The sequence below is a fragment of the Babjeviella inositovora genome (assembly GCF_001661335.1).
Source record: "Babjeviella inositovora NRRL Y-12698 unplaced genomic scaffold BABINscaffold_6, whole genome shotgun sequence".
NCBI lineage: Eukaryota > Fungi > Ascomycota > Pichiomycetes > Serinales > Babjeviella > Babjeviella inositovora.
This window is the reverse complement of record NW_017566843.1, coordinates 30,083-44,359: the sequence shown is the minus strand read 5'-3', so window position 1 is coordinate 44,359 and position 14,277 is coordinate 30,083. Positions and strand designations below refer to the sequence as shown.

Genomic DNA, 14,277 nt, shown 5'->3' with positions numbered 1-14,277 from the left:
ACCACACGTCACTCGCCCTGGGTTGTTGGGCTTTTAAGCTTATATCCATTGCGACGCAGAGGGATGGCCGATCAACATAGCTGCCTTGGGGACTTGGATTAAGATTTGACAACTAGGGTAGAAGGGCTGTCGGGTGGTATATTCATTTACATATCATGATCAGCCGAAGGTGGTTTTGGTGGATATGGCCAGTATATATATATGGGTGCACGTTTGAGAGTCATCTTTACAGCAGAGAGAGAGCAAACAACTGCTGCTTCCAGTATGGGATCCTCGAAAGAAGCTACGCAAAATAGCGCAACCAAGTAAAAATTTCGCATTTCGTCACCGTACTTTAATTCGCGCATATAGTGTGGCTAGTTCGATTACTCCAGCTGTAGCTTGGGCAAACTCTATGCATTCCCATGCCGGAACACAACAGTGCGGCAGGAATTTTGGTGAGAATGGATGACCTCTATGTGCAAGGTCTCCCTTACGGTATTAACCTCAGAGAAGCTTTGCAGATGATCCATTCCCAAACAGGCACAAGGCTGGCCAGATGAAATCCATACTACGAAACTTAATATAAACTAGGAACCATCCAACAAAAGATGAATGACTGAATCAGAAGTACTTAAAACAAAATAAGCCGTCTAATTAGGACTGTACGTGCGATCAAGTCCAGCTGTTAGACTAACATATCATTCATCCTGGTCTTGTGCATAAATCTTCCCGGTAATGTCCGCCATACTCCGTAAGAAATAACAAGGGTGTGTTGTTTCTTTGTCAATGTGTTTAGTTCTCGTTTGCGGTAATCCTAGCACTTTAGATTTAAGGGCGTACCCATATGCAGGTGACTTTAGGCTCACGGCATTCTGGCGATAGCACTGCTATACGGGGGTGTAATCAAGAATTTTTCCACGGCATAGCGGTCAATTGTTTCTCCGCATAAACTCGATAGAGAGGTTTCTCTCTCAGTACTGTTAAAGATCGGTAAGTCCTAGACCCCCAATTGAAGAGTCAAGCCAGCTTCAACATATACGTATTCTGGTCTTTATATCTCTCTTGTTTAACTTCGGTGATAGTCTTCGAATTTTCGTTTTATGTTGACTCCGGATATTTTAGTTTATGGCTAGTTGATGAGCGGGGTAGGTTTAAAACTAGCTGCTATACCGGCCCCGTCTAGTTCGTGGCGTGTGCTCCCCCGGATTTACCACCTAGTCTACTTCTTACATACTGGGGTACCTCTCGAATACCATTCGCATGTTTTGTAAGCTCGATCCAATTACCGCGTATAGGTAGTCAAGTGACGTATTCCCCCGTGCATATTTTACTCGACGAGGACGGGGTGTTAGAGGCTTAACCCGCCCTCCCCCCGCTGGAGGAGTTTAATCCTTGGTGAGCACCCTGTCTCGGGGTATTACCCCTCAAGAAAATTCACGCAAAGCTTCATGCTAACGGCGAACTACTCTCATGCTGCACAAAAGTGGGGAACACTGGAATGTTGAAGAGTTTAAGTTTGTTTATTCTTGACCCCTCCCTTTATCGTCTAGTCGGTCTGGGGTGAAGGTTTAAGTTTCGTAGCGATTTATTTTTATCTTTTTATAGACGCAAAAAATGTCTATTAATGATGTTCCGAAAAGATTCCATGCGTCATTTGTGCGAATAATATAGTATCCTGTATTCTGGCCGTCATCGTGCGTCGGAGTTGCTACATATAAGGCGCCTAGTGCGTCACTGCGTGTTGTAGCACCCTATTTCTCAGCTTATGCGACCAATTTCTCTTTTGAAATTGAATAAGTTGTAAGATAGGCCGAGTACGGCATGACTATAGATGCATAGGGTTGCGCCTAAATCCTCCAGATCTCGAGCTCCCGAGTCCATATAAATACAAACGACTTTCCCGACTATCCTCATCTAATCTCACCCTTCATTTTTCACTTCCTTTCTAGACAGGTACTATTTTAACATGTCCAACACCAACACTGGAGACAAGCCCGGTGTCGGAGTAAACCGCACAGCCGCTGCCCCCGGTATGTTCGAAAACTCCTCCGAGGCATCAAACGAAAAACGTCAGGGTAGTCACGATGAATTTGCATCCTCGGACGCTGATCCATCTGACAATGACAATATTTTATCCCAGTACTCTGAAAAACAAGTTATGGATATGGGCCGGAATTACGCTATGAAGCACGGCATGGATCCTGAATTGTTTGCCAGGGCAGCTGCCGTCGCCAGAACCCCAAGAGACTTCAATAACATGGAATTCTTATCGGATGCCGAAAGGCAGGGCTTATACCAAGAAGCCACCAACAAGTGGTATATTCCCATCAAACTTTGGGTGGTGATTGGGGTTGGATCCATGGCCGCTGCTGTACAAGGTATGGACGAATCCGTAATCAACGGTGCCAACTTGTTCTTCCCTAAGGCACTCGGGCTTGGTAGCGACAGCAATAGAGATAGTTGGCTATTGGGTGTGGTGAACTCGGCCCCATACTTGTGTTGCGCCACGGTCTCTTGTTGGTTGACCGACCCTTTGAACAATAGATTCGGTCGTAAGAAGGTGATCTTCATCTCGTGTGTTATTTCCGCCTTAACCTGTTTGTGGCTGGGTTTTGTCAACCACTGGTGGCACTTGTTCATTGCCAGATTCTTCTTAGGGTTTGGTATTGGTCCTAAATCTACCACCGTTCCGGTGTTCTCCGCTGAATGTACCCCTGCCCATATCAGAGGTGCCATGGTTATGTTGTGGCAAGTTTTCACTGCCGTGGGTATTATGTTTGGCTACGTCTCTTCCTTAGCGTTCTATCATGTTGGTGACCACGGGATCGGAGAAGGCTTGAATTGGAGATTAATGTTAGGGTCTGCTATGATCCCAGCGTTGTTTGTTTGTGTACAAATCTTGTGGTGCCCAGAATCCCCAAGATGGCTCATGGGTAAGAACAGACACTTGGAAGCCTATTACTCTTTGAGGTCCCTTAGATGCGATGAAATCTCTGCTGCCAGGGATTGTTTCTACCAGTACGTCTTGTTGAACGAAGAAAATGCGCTTTCGGAGATGACCTTCTTCCAGAAAGTCAATAGCTTGTTCTCTGTCAGAAGGAACAGAAACTCCGCTATTGGTGCTTGGATTGTCATGTTCATGCAACAATTCTGTGGTATCAACGTTATTGCCTACTACTCCTCCTCGATTTTTAAGCAGTCGGGGTTTAGTGATATCTCCGCTCTTTTGGCTTCCTGGGGGTTTGGTATGATCAACTTTCTCTTTGCGATTCCTGCTTTGTATTTGATTGATGTCAAGGGGAGAAGGACCTTGTTATTGTGGACTTTCCCGCTCATGTCTGTTTTCCTTTTGATGACTGGTTTCTCCTTCTGGATCCCAGAGTCTAACCTGTCTGCCCGCGTGGGTGTGATTGCCTTGGGGATTTACTTGTTTGCTGCCGTCTACTCCTCCGGTGAAGGCCCGGTTCCTTTCTTGTACTCCGCTGAATGTTTTGCCTTACCCGTTCGTGATGTGGGTATGTCTTTTGCCACCGCCACCTGTTGGTTCTTCAACTTTGTTTTGTCTCTTACCTGGCCAAGTTTGGTGAAGGCATTCAAGCCACAGGGTGCGTTTGGTTGGTATGCTGCCTGGAACATGGTGGGCTTCTTCTTGGTTTTGTGGTTCTTGCCAGAAACCAAGAGTTTAACCTTGGAAGAATTGGATGAGGTGTTCGACGTTCCTGTCTGGCAGCATGCTTCTTACCAGAACAAGGCCTTTTGGATCGAAGTCAAGAGAAATATCTTCCGTCAAAATGTCCCTAGAATGGCCCCATTGCACCGTCACCACAGAATGGCTGTCACCAATGCCGAATGGGAAGACAAGGCAGTTGTGCAGCACATCGAAACTTAGAGGACAGCTAGTCTGCCTGAAAGTTGTTGTGCCGTATACCTACAGTTTTTGTCTCTCTGTGAGATGACTCAAGTTTTATTTTTCCCTTGTTTTGTGACGTTTTGTTTTACTCTCAAACCTTATGTGTTTTCGACGTTAATTTATTTTTGTACTTGAACCGTTTTGTAGGTATAGTCTTAGCTCTGCTCTGGTGCGACATTGAGTGACTCGCTCGTACTGGCCGGACTGAACCGGATCGAGCTCTCCAATAACCCCCTTGAACCGTCAATCACTGATTCACCCAAAACCAATGCCGCCCATAAATACGCTCGGTACCCTGCCAGACGAAAACGCGTAGCTTCCTGTTTAGGATCCGTTTCGAGTTAGGCCTCCTTAGGCGAGATCACGTGAGCTTCCTAACACGTCTCGCGTCTCCACCAAATCGCGTTAGTCGGACTAAAGGTTGTTTTGCTTTCTTTGAGGTATCTATACACCTATCCCTAGAGTGCACCTGCGAATACTACACGATTGTTTGTTAAACCCAGACCAGACGCTTTACCCGTTTCCTCGCACATACCTCTTATCCACTCCTAAACATGTCTGGGGAATCAAGATCCGAGCTCCTCCTCTGGTTAAACAGCTTGTTGGATCTCAGCTACACAAAGGTAGAGCAATGCGGGTCGGGCGCTGCCTACTGTCAGATTTTTGACTCTGTGTTCCAAGACGTGCCGATGACGAAGGTCAAATTCAACGCGGCAAACGAGTACCAGTACCAATCCAACTACAAAGTGTTGCAGTCGGCGTTCTTAAAGCACCGTGTGGAAAAGACGATTCTTGTTGACAAGTTGGTAAAGTGCCGATTCCAGGACAACTTGGAGTTCTTGCAATGGATGAAGAAGTTCTGGATGGACAACAAAGACGAATCGGAGTACGATCCGAATGCAAGAAGAAACTACACCCCGCCGGCCGCGGGGACTCGAAGTTCAGCAATTGCCGCAAAGCCCGCCTCAAAAGTCGGGGGTTCGTCTGCTCGTGGTCTTGTGAGCAGATCTACGCCTACGGTCCCGCCTTCTCTGCGTACTGCTAGTAGGTCTACCCCGACGGCTGCCCCACCTGTGGCCAGAAGAGCCGCGTCTGGAACTCCTACAACCAGTTCCAGAACCACAAAACCACAACCAGCTCCATCCCTGCAAACATTGCCAAGAACGAGGCAACCGTTTGGAACGTCTTCCACGCCTTCGCCGTCCACATCCAGGCGAGTCAGTGGTGTCAACAGCGGCACCGTCAGCGGCACCGTCAGCTTGCAGCAGTACCAGCAGAAGCAGGAGGAGGTGCAAGAGTTGACCGGGCACTTGCAGGACTCCCAGCTCAACCTCACCAACATGCAGGAAGAGGCGGAAGAGTACCGCGTAGCGGCCGAAGGTTTGGAAACTGAAAGAAATTTCTACTTCAACAAGTTGAGGGAAATCGAGATATTGATCCAAAACGCCACCGAGGAACTGAGTGAGGATGAAAAGTCCCCTCCTGTCTCGGTGGACACGTTGTTGACCAACATCCAGGAGATTTTGTATAGCACAGAGGAAGGCTTCCAGATACCGAACGAGGGCGAGGGAGACGACGTGATGGACCAGGAAGACGATTTGGAGACTTTTTAGGGCGCTCACGCTTTGAAACAGGAATATGGTGATAAATGCAAGTAAATCACTATACTATGTAATGGTTTAGTAATCTAAAATGCACATCATAGATGAAAGTTCATGACATTAAAGCGAGATGGAAGGTGATTTCTAAATCCTTGGAGAAGTAAATTTATAAGGGCCAAAAAAAAACTGACCCCAATTGTGATTAGCACAAATCAAAGAAAAGCAGACTGAAAGACAAAAGATGAAGCGAGTAGCACGGATTCTATAAAATATTACTCCCTCTTCTCGCGAACAGAGGTGCTGGTTGTGCCGCTGGTCTCTTCAGCGGCATCCATCACTTCAGGATACTGCTCGCTGGCATGGTTCGCCTCCACTTCGTGGGTGCTGGTAGCCTGTTGAGGAGAGACTTTACCCTCATTTTCTTGTTGAGGATCGCTCCAGGCCAAGAAGTCTCTTCTGACCTCCACGTAATCGTAGGCAAACTCACCAATCTGGTCCTCGTCTACCCCGTTCTCCTCGGCCTGAGGAGTGATTCTCAAATGCAAGCCCGGAATCTTGTTGATGGCAAAACACAAGACCGCAGTGACACCACTGGAGTATGCAATACAGGCAATGATGTAGGCAAACTGGATGTACAACTGCTTGTAGTTGTGGTTCAACCAGCCACCGGCGTGCTCAGTGATACCGTCCAAACCGATAACGTACTTGTCGCCAAACAAAGCGTTGAAAAGCAACCCGACAATCCCAGCAACACCGTGCTCGGCCAACACATCGAGAGAGTCGTCAACGTGCACCAAATACTTGAACCCAGTGGCAAAATTACAAACGGCACCGGCGACAACCCCCAAGACAACGGAGGCCCAGAGGGGGATACAACCGGATGCAGGTGTGGCAGCAACCAAGCCAGAAATACAGCCGGAACAGAGGGCAACGGTAGACCATTTCTTTTCCATTCTCCAATCCAAAATCCCCCAGGTCATGGCACCAAATGCACCAGTCAAGTGGGTGTTCATCATGGCATACGGCACCTTAACGCTGACAGCCAAGCAAGACATACCGTTGAAAAACAACCAGCCGACATAAAGCAAGGTCAATCCCAACATAATAAAGGAGATGTTGTGCGCCCTGTAGTTGAACAACCCACTGTCTCTTCTTCTGCCCAAAAAGGCCGAGTAGACGAAGCCACTGCAGCCAGACAATATTTCCACGGGGCCACCCCCCGCGTAGTCTAAGACGCCCCACTTGGCAGCCCATCCGTTCGGGTTCCACACCCAGTAAACAACCGGACAGTAAACGACGGTCGCCCAGAGGAACAAGAACACCATCCCAGGCAAGAATCTACCTCTTTCGGCGGTGGTGGCACCGGCGACAATGGCAAGGGTCACCATGAGAAACTGCATTTGGAAAAGAGCATAGACAACGGTGGGATAGGTGGCACCCTCCACGAAGTGGTTGATCTTTTTGAACCCGAAGTAGTGTAAGTCACCGATGAAGTTGTTAGACGCGGTAGCGGAAAAGGCGAGCGAGTAGCCCCAGAAGTACCACTGGAACACTCCGACCATGGAGCCCATGAAACAGACCCACAACATGGACAATGCAGATTTTCTACGGGCTAAGCCCGAGTAAAGAAACCCCAAACCGGGAATCATGATCCAAATCATGGCCGAGGCTATCGCTAGCATCGACAGCTGGGCGGCGTCGAAGGCCGAGTTGTCGTATAGCGAGGAGGAGCCTTCGACTATGGGGCCTTCGGCTCGTTTGAATAGATCTTGTAGCATGGTGCGTTGTGGAGAGGATGAACTAAGAGGTAAATGCAAACAAACTTAGAATTCCTGGGTGTATGCAAGCAAAAATATAAGTCACAGAGAGAGTGTAGAGAAAAGGGGCAGTTTAGAGAAAAGAAACAAAACGGGTTGGAGAACGTATATATACGAAAGTCCCCCGGTGACCGGTTTTCGCTAGCCTATATATTTCTTAGGGATGGTTAAACAACGCATATGACAGAAACAGGGGCCACACCCTCCGGAGAGAATCGCTATAATAAAAAAACGTATGGTTGAAAATTTAATTTTGTATGGCATGCACCGTACATATACGCCAACGCACATACTCTTCCGATAGTGAATGCCACTCACGCCGGCTTCTGCACTATGGGACAATGCAATTACGATAAATTTCTGGGCATTCTAGCTCAACGACCCTCCAATAAAGCAAAGCCTGCCCCTTCTGTTCTGCAAAATCGGCCTGGGGCTATGGTGAAGAGATTAGAGGACAGTGATAGTTGAAGAGTGTGCTCCATGTACAGAGCAACGCACGATGCCCGGCCACGGTGCAGATTAGCAGCAGCGGCTGCAGCAAACGAGCGAAAACTACAGAGAATAGTCAAGGTTTCTCCCATCAGAGCGCTACGGTGCGTGATTTAGACTTTGAGATAATGCAGGACCCGAGCATTTCGGACAGCGAAAAAGAAACCAAACGGAGTGAGCGGAGAACCACGCTCCTACTACCATCCAAATAAGGTTTTCTGATTTCTTTATCAAGTCCCTATCGTAGCGAATCGGTTCTAATGATCCGCTGGATTGTATAATGCGGCCGTTTAAGGTTTTTAACACCTTGGACTAGTCATCGGGAATATCTCGCATTATGGCACTCCTGCTTCACCAAACAAGCAGAAGACGTTCGGGGTTTCTTTTTCAGATGAGGACTGCATATAATCGCGAGCCAACGTTCTAGGTCTCGTTATCAATGCAGTCACGTGCTCGCACTATCCTATCATGTTCCCTGGCCAATCACATCTCAGAATGGGAGGATTTGCCGATTAGTTTACGTGATAGCGATTATGCACTAACCGGTTTCATACACAACCTTGTCTCTATGCTTCAGTCCGCTGCGCGTTGGACACATATGTGTCTGGGCAGCGAGATTCTCAAAACAAAGAGAGGTGCTCCCACGCGGTATATATATAGAAAAGACGTGGTATCCGTCTATCTTGCAGAAATAACCGCTTAAGTTGAACATTTGGGCTGAATGACTCAAGAAAGCGGAGACCCCCGGGCATGCCTTACTTATACATGTGGTACCGCATGTGACCGAGAACTATCGTCCCTCTACTAATCATAAAGGTGGTAGCGGTAGATCTACTTTAGACGACGGGCAAAAAGTATTGGACTTGCTTCATTGTGCAGACCAAGCTCCTGCCTTGGGTTCAACATTTCCTCTCGTACCTTTTGTGCTTGGTTCTCAAAGGCCAAATGCCATGGAAGAGGGGAATATGTGGATCGACAGCAAAAAAAAGCTAGGCCCTTAGTGTCAAGACCCTTTCCGTACCTGAAGCACTTTTCAAAGGGGTCTGATGAGGGTTTAAATCGAGGAGCAACAGTATGATAGCATCCTAGAGGCCAAAAGCAGCATAGTATTAGACCGATAGCGACACACACGGACGCTAACTATAATCACGTGATGATGCGATCACATGTAACAAACACTGCGTCAAGCTGAAGTAGCCAACGACTACAAATTGAAACACTTATATAGACGTGGCATTAGGATTTAAAGGAATTTTAGAACAGCCATCCTTGGAAGTAAATGTTGGGGCTCATGAACATTGGTAATAAAAACTATCAACATACTGGACTAGCAATACTATAGACCTAAACGGTCTCCAAACGCGGAAGTATCTGCGAGGCACGGCTGACCGGGACGGCACCTGCAACTAGTAATCTGGGACGGAGTCACAAGCCCGATTGGGAGGAAAAGGAGCGAATGTCAGAAAAACGCCATCTATAGTCATGTGACCTAAGTCCTGTATTCACGATAATGGTATTTAAAAGTCATAGTGTATAATATATGGAACAATATAATATACAGATTGAGAGATATATGCCACAATCTTTCCAGGTATGTAAATATTTCAGGGGTATAAAATGTATATATCCATGGTAATTCCAAAAGGGTATATCTCATAATGTGTAATAACTGAAAAATAATAAGTATTTGTAAAATGTATAAGAACAAATGATATTTATATATATATATTCGTAGATGTAAATCATACCAGTAACAACATGGATACATATATAAATGACTGACTATTCTCTATATACGTATATATAGTTCCAAGCCTTAATTAATCGTATCTTGGTTTGATGTTAACAACTATGGAATATGGCTTTAACTCAAAAAATATTCCTATATGCGTAAGCTAAACTTCCCGATTCATACATTACACCATGACTTGCATATTTAATCACCAGCGGTATCCGTTCTATGGCAGTATACTAGTCTCGCGATCGTTGCCAAATAAAGTGCAGGATGTAATATCTGAGTTCCAGCACTTTTACTCCGTCGTACAAAGGCAAGTTGGAGAACGATGCCCTAAAATTACTGACTCAGTTCATACCACCAAGAATCCAACAGCAGGTTTACAAAAATATATTGATACCAGAATAGTGGATTTGATAGAGATACATAACAGTGAGTCATACTAGTATACACGGAGAAGAGAGGCGGACATTGGAGCCCCGGAAAACAGGAGATAGGAGAAGTGAAGGTTGAGAGAAAACCCGAAAGGGTTAAAGCCCGATATTATAGTAGAAAATGTGAACCGAAGAGGGAAACGTACAGAGAAAGCACCCTAGATTAGAAAGAAATGAATGATTTCCTTACAATTCCTGGGAGGCCTTAGCAGCAGCCTTACCAGACTTCTTTGGCAACAAGTTCTGGTGAATGTTTGGCAAGACACCACCTTGGGCGATAGTGACGTGGCCCAACAACTTGTTCAATTCTTCATCGTTTCTGATAGCCAACTGCAAGTGTCTTGGGATAATTCTGGACTTCTTGTTGTCACGGGCAGCATTACCAGCCAATTCCAAGATTTCGGCGGCCAAGTACTCCAAAACAGCAGTCAAGTAGACTGGGGCACCAGAACCAACTCTCTGAGCGTAGTTACCCTTTCTCAACAATCTGTGGACTCTACCGACTGGGAAAGTCAAACCAGCCTTAGAAGAACGGGAAGAGGAGGCCTTTTCAGAACCACCGGCCTTGCCACCTTTACCACCAGACATTGTGTGTTATGTGTTTTTTTGTTTGTGTTGTGTGAGGGAGTGAAAAAAAATCGATGAATTTTTTTTCGGGAGAATAAAAGTGAAAGTTTTTTTCGAATTTATTCTTGAACGGAGAAGTGATGATGGAAAAGTATTAAAGGTTTTCTGTATTTAATCCACGCAGTGGGGGGGTGGCGCGCTTTTATACTAGAAAATGAGGGTTGGGGCGCGAAGTATTTCGTAGGGGGTAGCAAGGCAGGTGCACTAATTAATGATGGGAGCGCCTAGGGACGTCTTGGACAAGGGGCTGTAATCAAAACAAAAACACGTACTATATTTTACAGAGAGATACATAGTAAATTCACCTCTTAGCGTAGAAAGCAGTCTGTCTCGATTATCCTGTACGGACATTATACCCTTAGGCCTAGCAAAAAACAAACAAACAAAGTACACAGGCCAGGCTGAAATACAAACAAACAGAGAGCAAATATCCTGCAATATGAACAAAAAGGTGTTACCCGGGCCACAATTCACGGTCTACCGACTCCCTTCCAAAGCGCCCCCCGCCTACCTCTTGCGACCAAATTCCAAGGCCGTAGCATCTTAGGCTCCTAAAAAAAAGCATATATAAAGACACCCCATCCCCACCAGATTGAAACGCAAATAGGTCTTATATTTCCTTTCCATCTTCACTCGAATTATCCCGATCTAATTCACAAAAATCTTTCACTTTTTTTTTTCCAATAAAAAAAAACCAATTCCTTTACAATGTCTCCAAAAGCCGAAAAGAAGCCAGCCGCCAAGATCCCAGCTGAAAAGAAGCCAGCCGCCAAGAAGACCGCTTCGGCTGCCGATGGCCCAAAGAAGAGATCTAAGACCAGAAAGGAAACTTACTCCTCTTACATTTACAAGGTCTTGAAGCAGACTCACCCAGACACCGGTATCTCCCAGAAGGCCATGTCCATCATGAACTCCTTTGTGAACGACATCTTCGAGAGAATCGCCACCGAAGCCTCCAAGTTGGCTGCTTACAACAAGAAGTCCACCATCTCTGCCAGAGAGATCCAGACTTCCGTCAGATTGATCTTGCCAGGTGAGTTGGCTAAGCACGCTGTCTCTGAAGGTACCAGAGCTGTCACCAAGTACTCCTCTTCCTCCGCTTAAGCATACACCCCCCGCTTTACTTCATTTTCTGGTTCTGGGTACTGTTTCAATAATGTTTATGCTTATCTCTTTTTCACTCTTCTACACCCTGGGTTATATGGTTTATTTCTCTCACTCTTTCTTCATTATGCACAAGCATAATCTTTCTATGTACATTAGTTTTATTAATAAAACATTGAAGTAAGAGTCTTACACAAGTGTATAGCAAGCGAGTTGTTGAAGTGGCGAAACCGGTATATAAGTTCCGTGGCTGTGGGGAAGTTTTGTAATCACACAATAGAAAGGTCGCGTGTAAAGCAAAAAAGAGGAATGGACGAGTCAGGAGTCGAACCCGAGACCTTTCACATGCTAAGCGAACGCGCTACCAACTACGCCACACGCCCGAAACCTTAAGTCTGGGGATGAAGTTTTAATGGAGCCGGAAAGATGCTAAGGACCACCTTTGCCTAAACTGTAAGAATAAACATATACTACTTAAGGAGAAGATAAAACGTTGTGTAGAGTCATTCAATCACACGGGCTATGAGCAAACTATCTTGGTAGGATTGGCGTTTATAACTACACTTGATACATACCATTGTATATATGTGAGAAAATTACATGCTCTACGGTCTGTTATACTACCGAACACGTAATGTGAGCTGACTAAGGGGAAGAGGATCGACAATTAAAGAGAATAAGGAGGGACCTTAGCTGTCTCATGCGTAGACCTAGTGAAATGTCTAACTTGTGTGCACTAAAGTACTTTGATACGCGGTAGCCCAGTCAAAAAGCTTTCCTTTTCTTCAAGGCCTTTTTCTGCTCATTATCGTGGTATGCATCGAGGAACTTGAGCTTGGATTGAATGTCCAAACCCTGACCCACCAATCTCAACTTACCGGCGGTTTCAAACGAGTCTCTGATACCAATCCAGTTGATGTCAATATCCAACAACACAACCCTGCCCTTAACAACTCCAGACACGTTGGTCAACGCTCTGTACAAGTATACTAGGGAGCTGACGGGGACGGGAGTAGTCAAGAATGTTGGGGAGATCCTTAAGACAAACGACTTCAACTTGTGGGTCTTTGGTAGCGGCTGCAAGTTGGCTGGGAATGGCAACACAGCCTTGTTGTTAGAAGTGGCGCCCTCAGCAAAAATATATACCGTTTTGTTCTTCAACCTGGTGAAATCAATTTTGTTTTGGGGCAAAGGATCGGTTAACGACGGCTTCGAGAGAGCGTACTTGATTATGCCGGTGACGGAGAATTCGTGCAACACACCAGCGTGATCGGGGATGGCAAAAACAGGGTTGGACGTGATAGACGACAAGATGATCACATCCAATGGCGAGGTGAAATTAACCACGATGATCTCGTTATCGTTCGGGTGATTGGCTCTAATGAGGTCTCTGTTTGTCCTCTTCACTCCGTCAACGGAGATATCCACGGTGTAGAAGCCAAACAAGATAAGGATAAGCCTGGCCAAAAACTTGCTAACAGCTGGCACAAATGGGATCGCCACAAACAAGGCATAAGCCACAACGAAGATGGGAAGCTTGAGAACAAACAAGCCCGTTTTGAAAGCAACGGAGGAGAGGTAGACGAGGCTGGACTCGGCTCTGGCTTCAGGGACTGGCAAAAACGGTGCGATCCCCGTAGCCTTATCTCTCCAGGTAGTGAATTTTTCCATTATGGCAGTAACGTAGCTAAGCTAGATGGATAGATGGCAGATACTTCGATAAGTGGAAAACTGTCGGTAAATTGCAAGAGATCCTGCGCATAGATCAACTTCGGCTGAGGGAAGTTTTTCAGCTCATCCCGGGAGTTGGTTCTAGGAACAGAGCTACGGTTATGTTTTTAGCATCCATTACCTAAATCGTGTCTGTTTCATACAATGCGTGTGTGTTTCTAGTATAAGCAGATGTGATTAATACCCATAGATACGGATATGTCCTAAATATGTACAAATTTGACGGGTGTCATCAAAGGGAGCGGAAAGGGAGAATAGATGTAACGCCCAAGCGATGGCAGTATCTCTTCACAGACCGATCGCAGCTAGCCAAAGCTATATAGCCAGGCTGAGATAACATGGGGAAATGTGTGGTGATCCAACCTGTAAAGCTGGGCGGTCTACCACATAGCTCTGATAACACCGGAAAGCTTACCGGCTCTGGCCAACTGTCTGAAAGTGAACTATGGATGTTAGTAAATACATTCGAAGGGGGAAGGGTATTGTCGTGCAAATACTCACTCTGTTCAACCTGAAGGCACGGAAAACGGCGCGACCGCGGCCAGAAAGGGTACATCTGTTTTTGGTGCTCATAATTTTGGTGTAGTTTGGCATAGCTGCCATTTGCAACTGGGCCTCGATTCTAGCTCTTGGTGGCAAGGTTGTGTTTCTGGAGATGTATCTCAAAGCGTTGACGGTGACTTCGTGCTCGGCGGACTGCTGCCTCTTGAAATGGTCACGGAGCATACGGGCATTGAATCTGCCACCCGGAATAAGGACTGGGATACCGAATCTATTAGCAAGGTTACCGATAGCCATTTTTGTGCTGTAAAAAAGGGGCAGTTCGACGGTATCGTTCTAGTGCCAA

At 46.2% G+C, this 14,277-nt stretch overlaps 7 protein-coding genes and 1 non-coding gene across 8 annotated transcripts; 3 read left to right on the top strand and 5 right to left on the bottom strand.

The window, feature by feature from the left end:
- Window positions 1–1,760: 1,760 nt before the first annotated feature.
- On the top strand, window positions 1,761–4,031 carry HGT19 (Hgt19p). Its single transcript, XM_019128789.1, has one exon. It carries the CDS (start codon window positions 1,949–1,951, stop codon window positions 3,869–3,871), a length of 1,923 nt encoding a protein of 640 aa, XP_018985018.1. The 5' UTR covers window positions 1,761–1,948; the 3' UTR covers window positions 3,872–4,031.
- A 415-nt stretch (window positions 4,032–4,446) lies between these two features.
- Window positions 4,447–5,505, top strand: BABINDRAFT_36011 (microtubule-binding protein; the record flags this gene model as incomplete). Its single annotated transcript, XM_019131747.1, has 2 exons — window positions 4,447–4,940; window positions 5,151–5,505. 2 exons carry the CDS (start codon window positions 4,447–4,449, stop codon window positions 5,503–5,505), a joined length of 849 nt encoding a protein of 282 aa, XP_018985017.1.
- Window positions 5,506–5,765: 260 nt separating this feature from the next.
- Window positions 5,766–7,271, bottom strand: MEP1 (ammonium permease; the record flags this gene model as incomplete). Its single annotated transcript, XM_019132699.1, has 1 exon — window positions 5,766–7,271. One exon carries the CDS (start codon window positions 7,269–7,271, stop codon window positions 5,766–5,768), a length of 1,506 nt encoding a protein of 501 aa, XP_018985016.1.
- A 2,883-nt stretch (window positions 7,272–10,154) lies between these two features.
- Window positions 10,155–10,556, bottom strand: BABINDRAFT_166803 (uncharacterized protein; the record flags this gene model as incomplete). The annotated part of the gene is made up of 1 exon (XM_019130463.1): window positions 10,155–10,556. The coding sequence occupies one exon, from the start codon at window positions 10,554–10,556 to the stop codon at window positions 10,155–10,157; it is 402 nt and encodes a 133-aa protein (XP_018985015.1).
- Window positions 10,557–11,247: 691 nt separating this feature from the next.
- On the top strand, window positions 11,248–11,957 carry BABINDRAFT_161406 (histone H2B family protein). The gene has a single exon (XM_019128788.1). The coding sequence runs from the start codon at window positions 11,304–11,306 to the stop codon at window positions 11,697–11,699; it is 396 nt and encodes a 131-aa protein (XP_018985014.1). The 5' UTR covers window positions 11,248–11,303; the 3' UTR covers window positions 11,700–11,957.
- A 52-nt stretch (window positions 11,958–12,009) lies between these two features.
- On the bottom strand, window positions 12,010–12,082 carry BABINDRAFT_t196. Its single transcript has one exon. It is a non-coding gene; the product is annotated as a tRNA-Ala (tRNA).
- Window positions 12,083–12,204: 122 nt separating this feature from the next.
- BABINDRAFT_161405 (lysophosphatidic acid acyltransferase) lies at window positions 12,205–13,421 on the bottom strand. The gene has a single exon (XM_019128787.1). It carries the CDS (start codon window positions 13,368–13,370, stop codon window positions 12,465–12,467), a length of 906 nt encoding a protein of 301 aa, XP_018985013.1. The 5' UTR covers window positions 13,371–13,421; the 3' UTR covers window positions 12,205–12,464.
- Window positions 13,422–13,542: 121 nt separating this feature from the next.
- On the bottom strand, window positions 13,543–14,252 carry MRP2 (mitochondrial 37S ribosomal uS14m domain-containing protein). Its single transcript, XM_019128786.1, has 2 exons — window positions 13,932–14,252; window positions 13,543–13,873 (listed from the first exon to the last, which is right to left on the bottom strand). Exons 1-2 carry the CDS (start codon window positions 14,226–14,228, stop codon window positions 13,811–13,813), a joined length of 360 nt encoding a protein of 119 aa, XP_018985012.1. The 5' UTR covers window positions 14,229–14,252; the 3' UTR covers window positions 13,543–13,810.
- Between the last annotated feature and the right edge of the window lie 25 nt (window positions 14,253–14,277).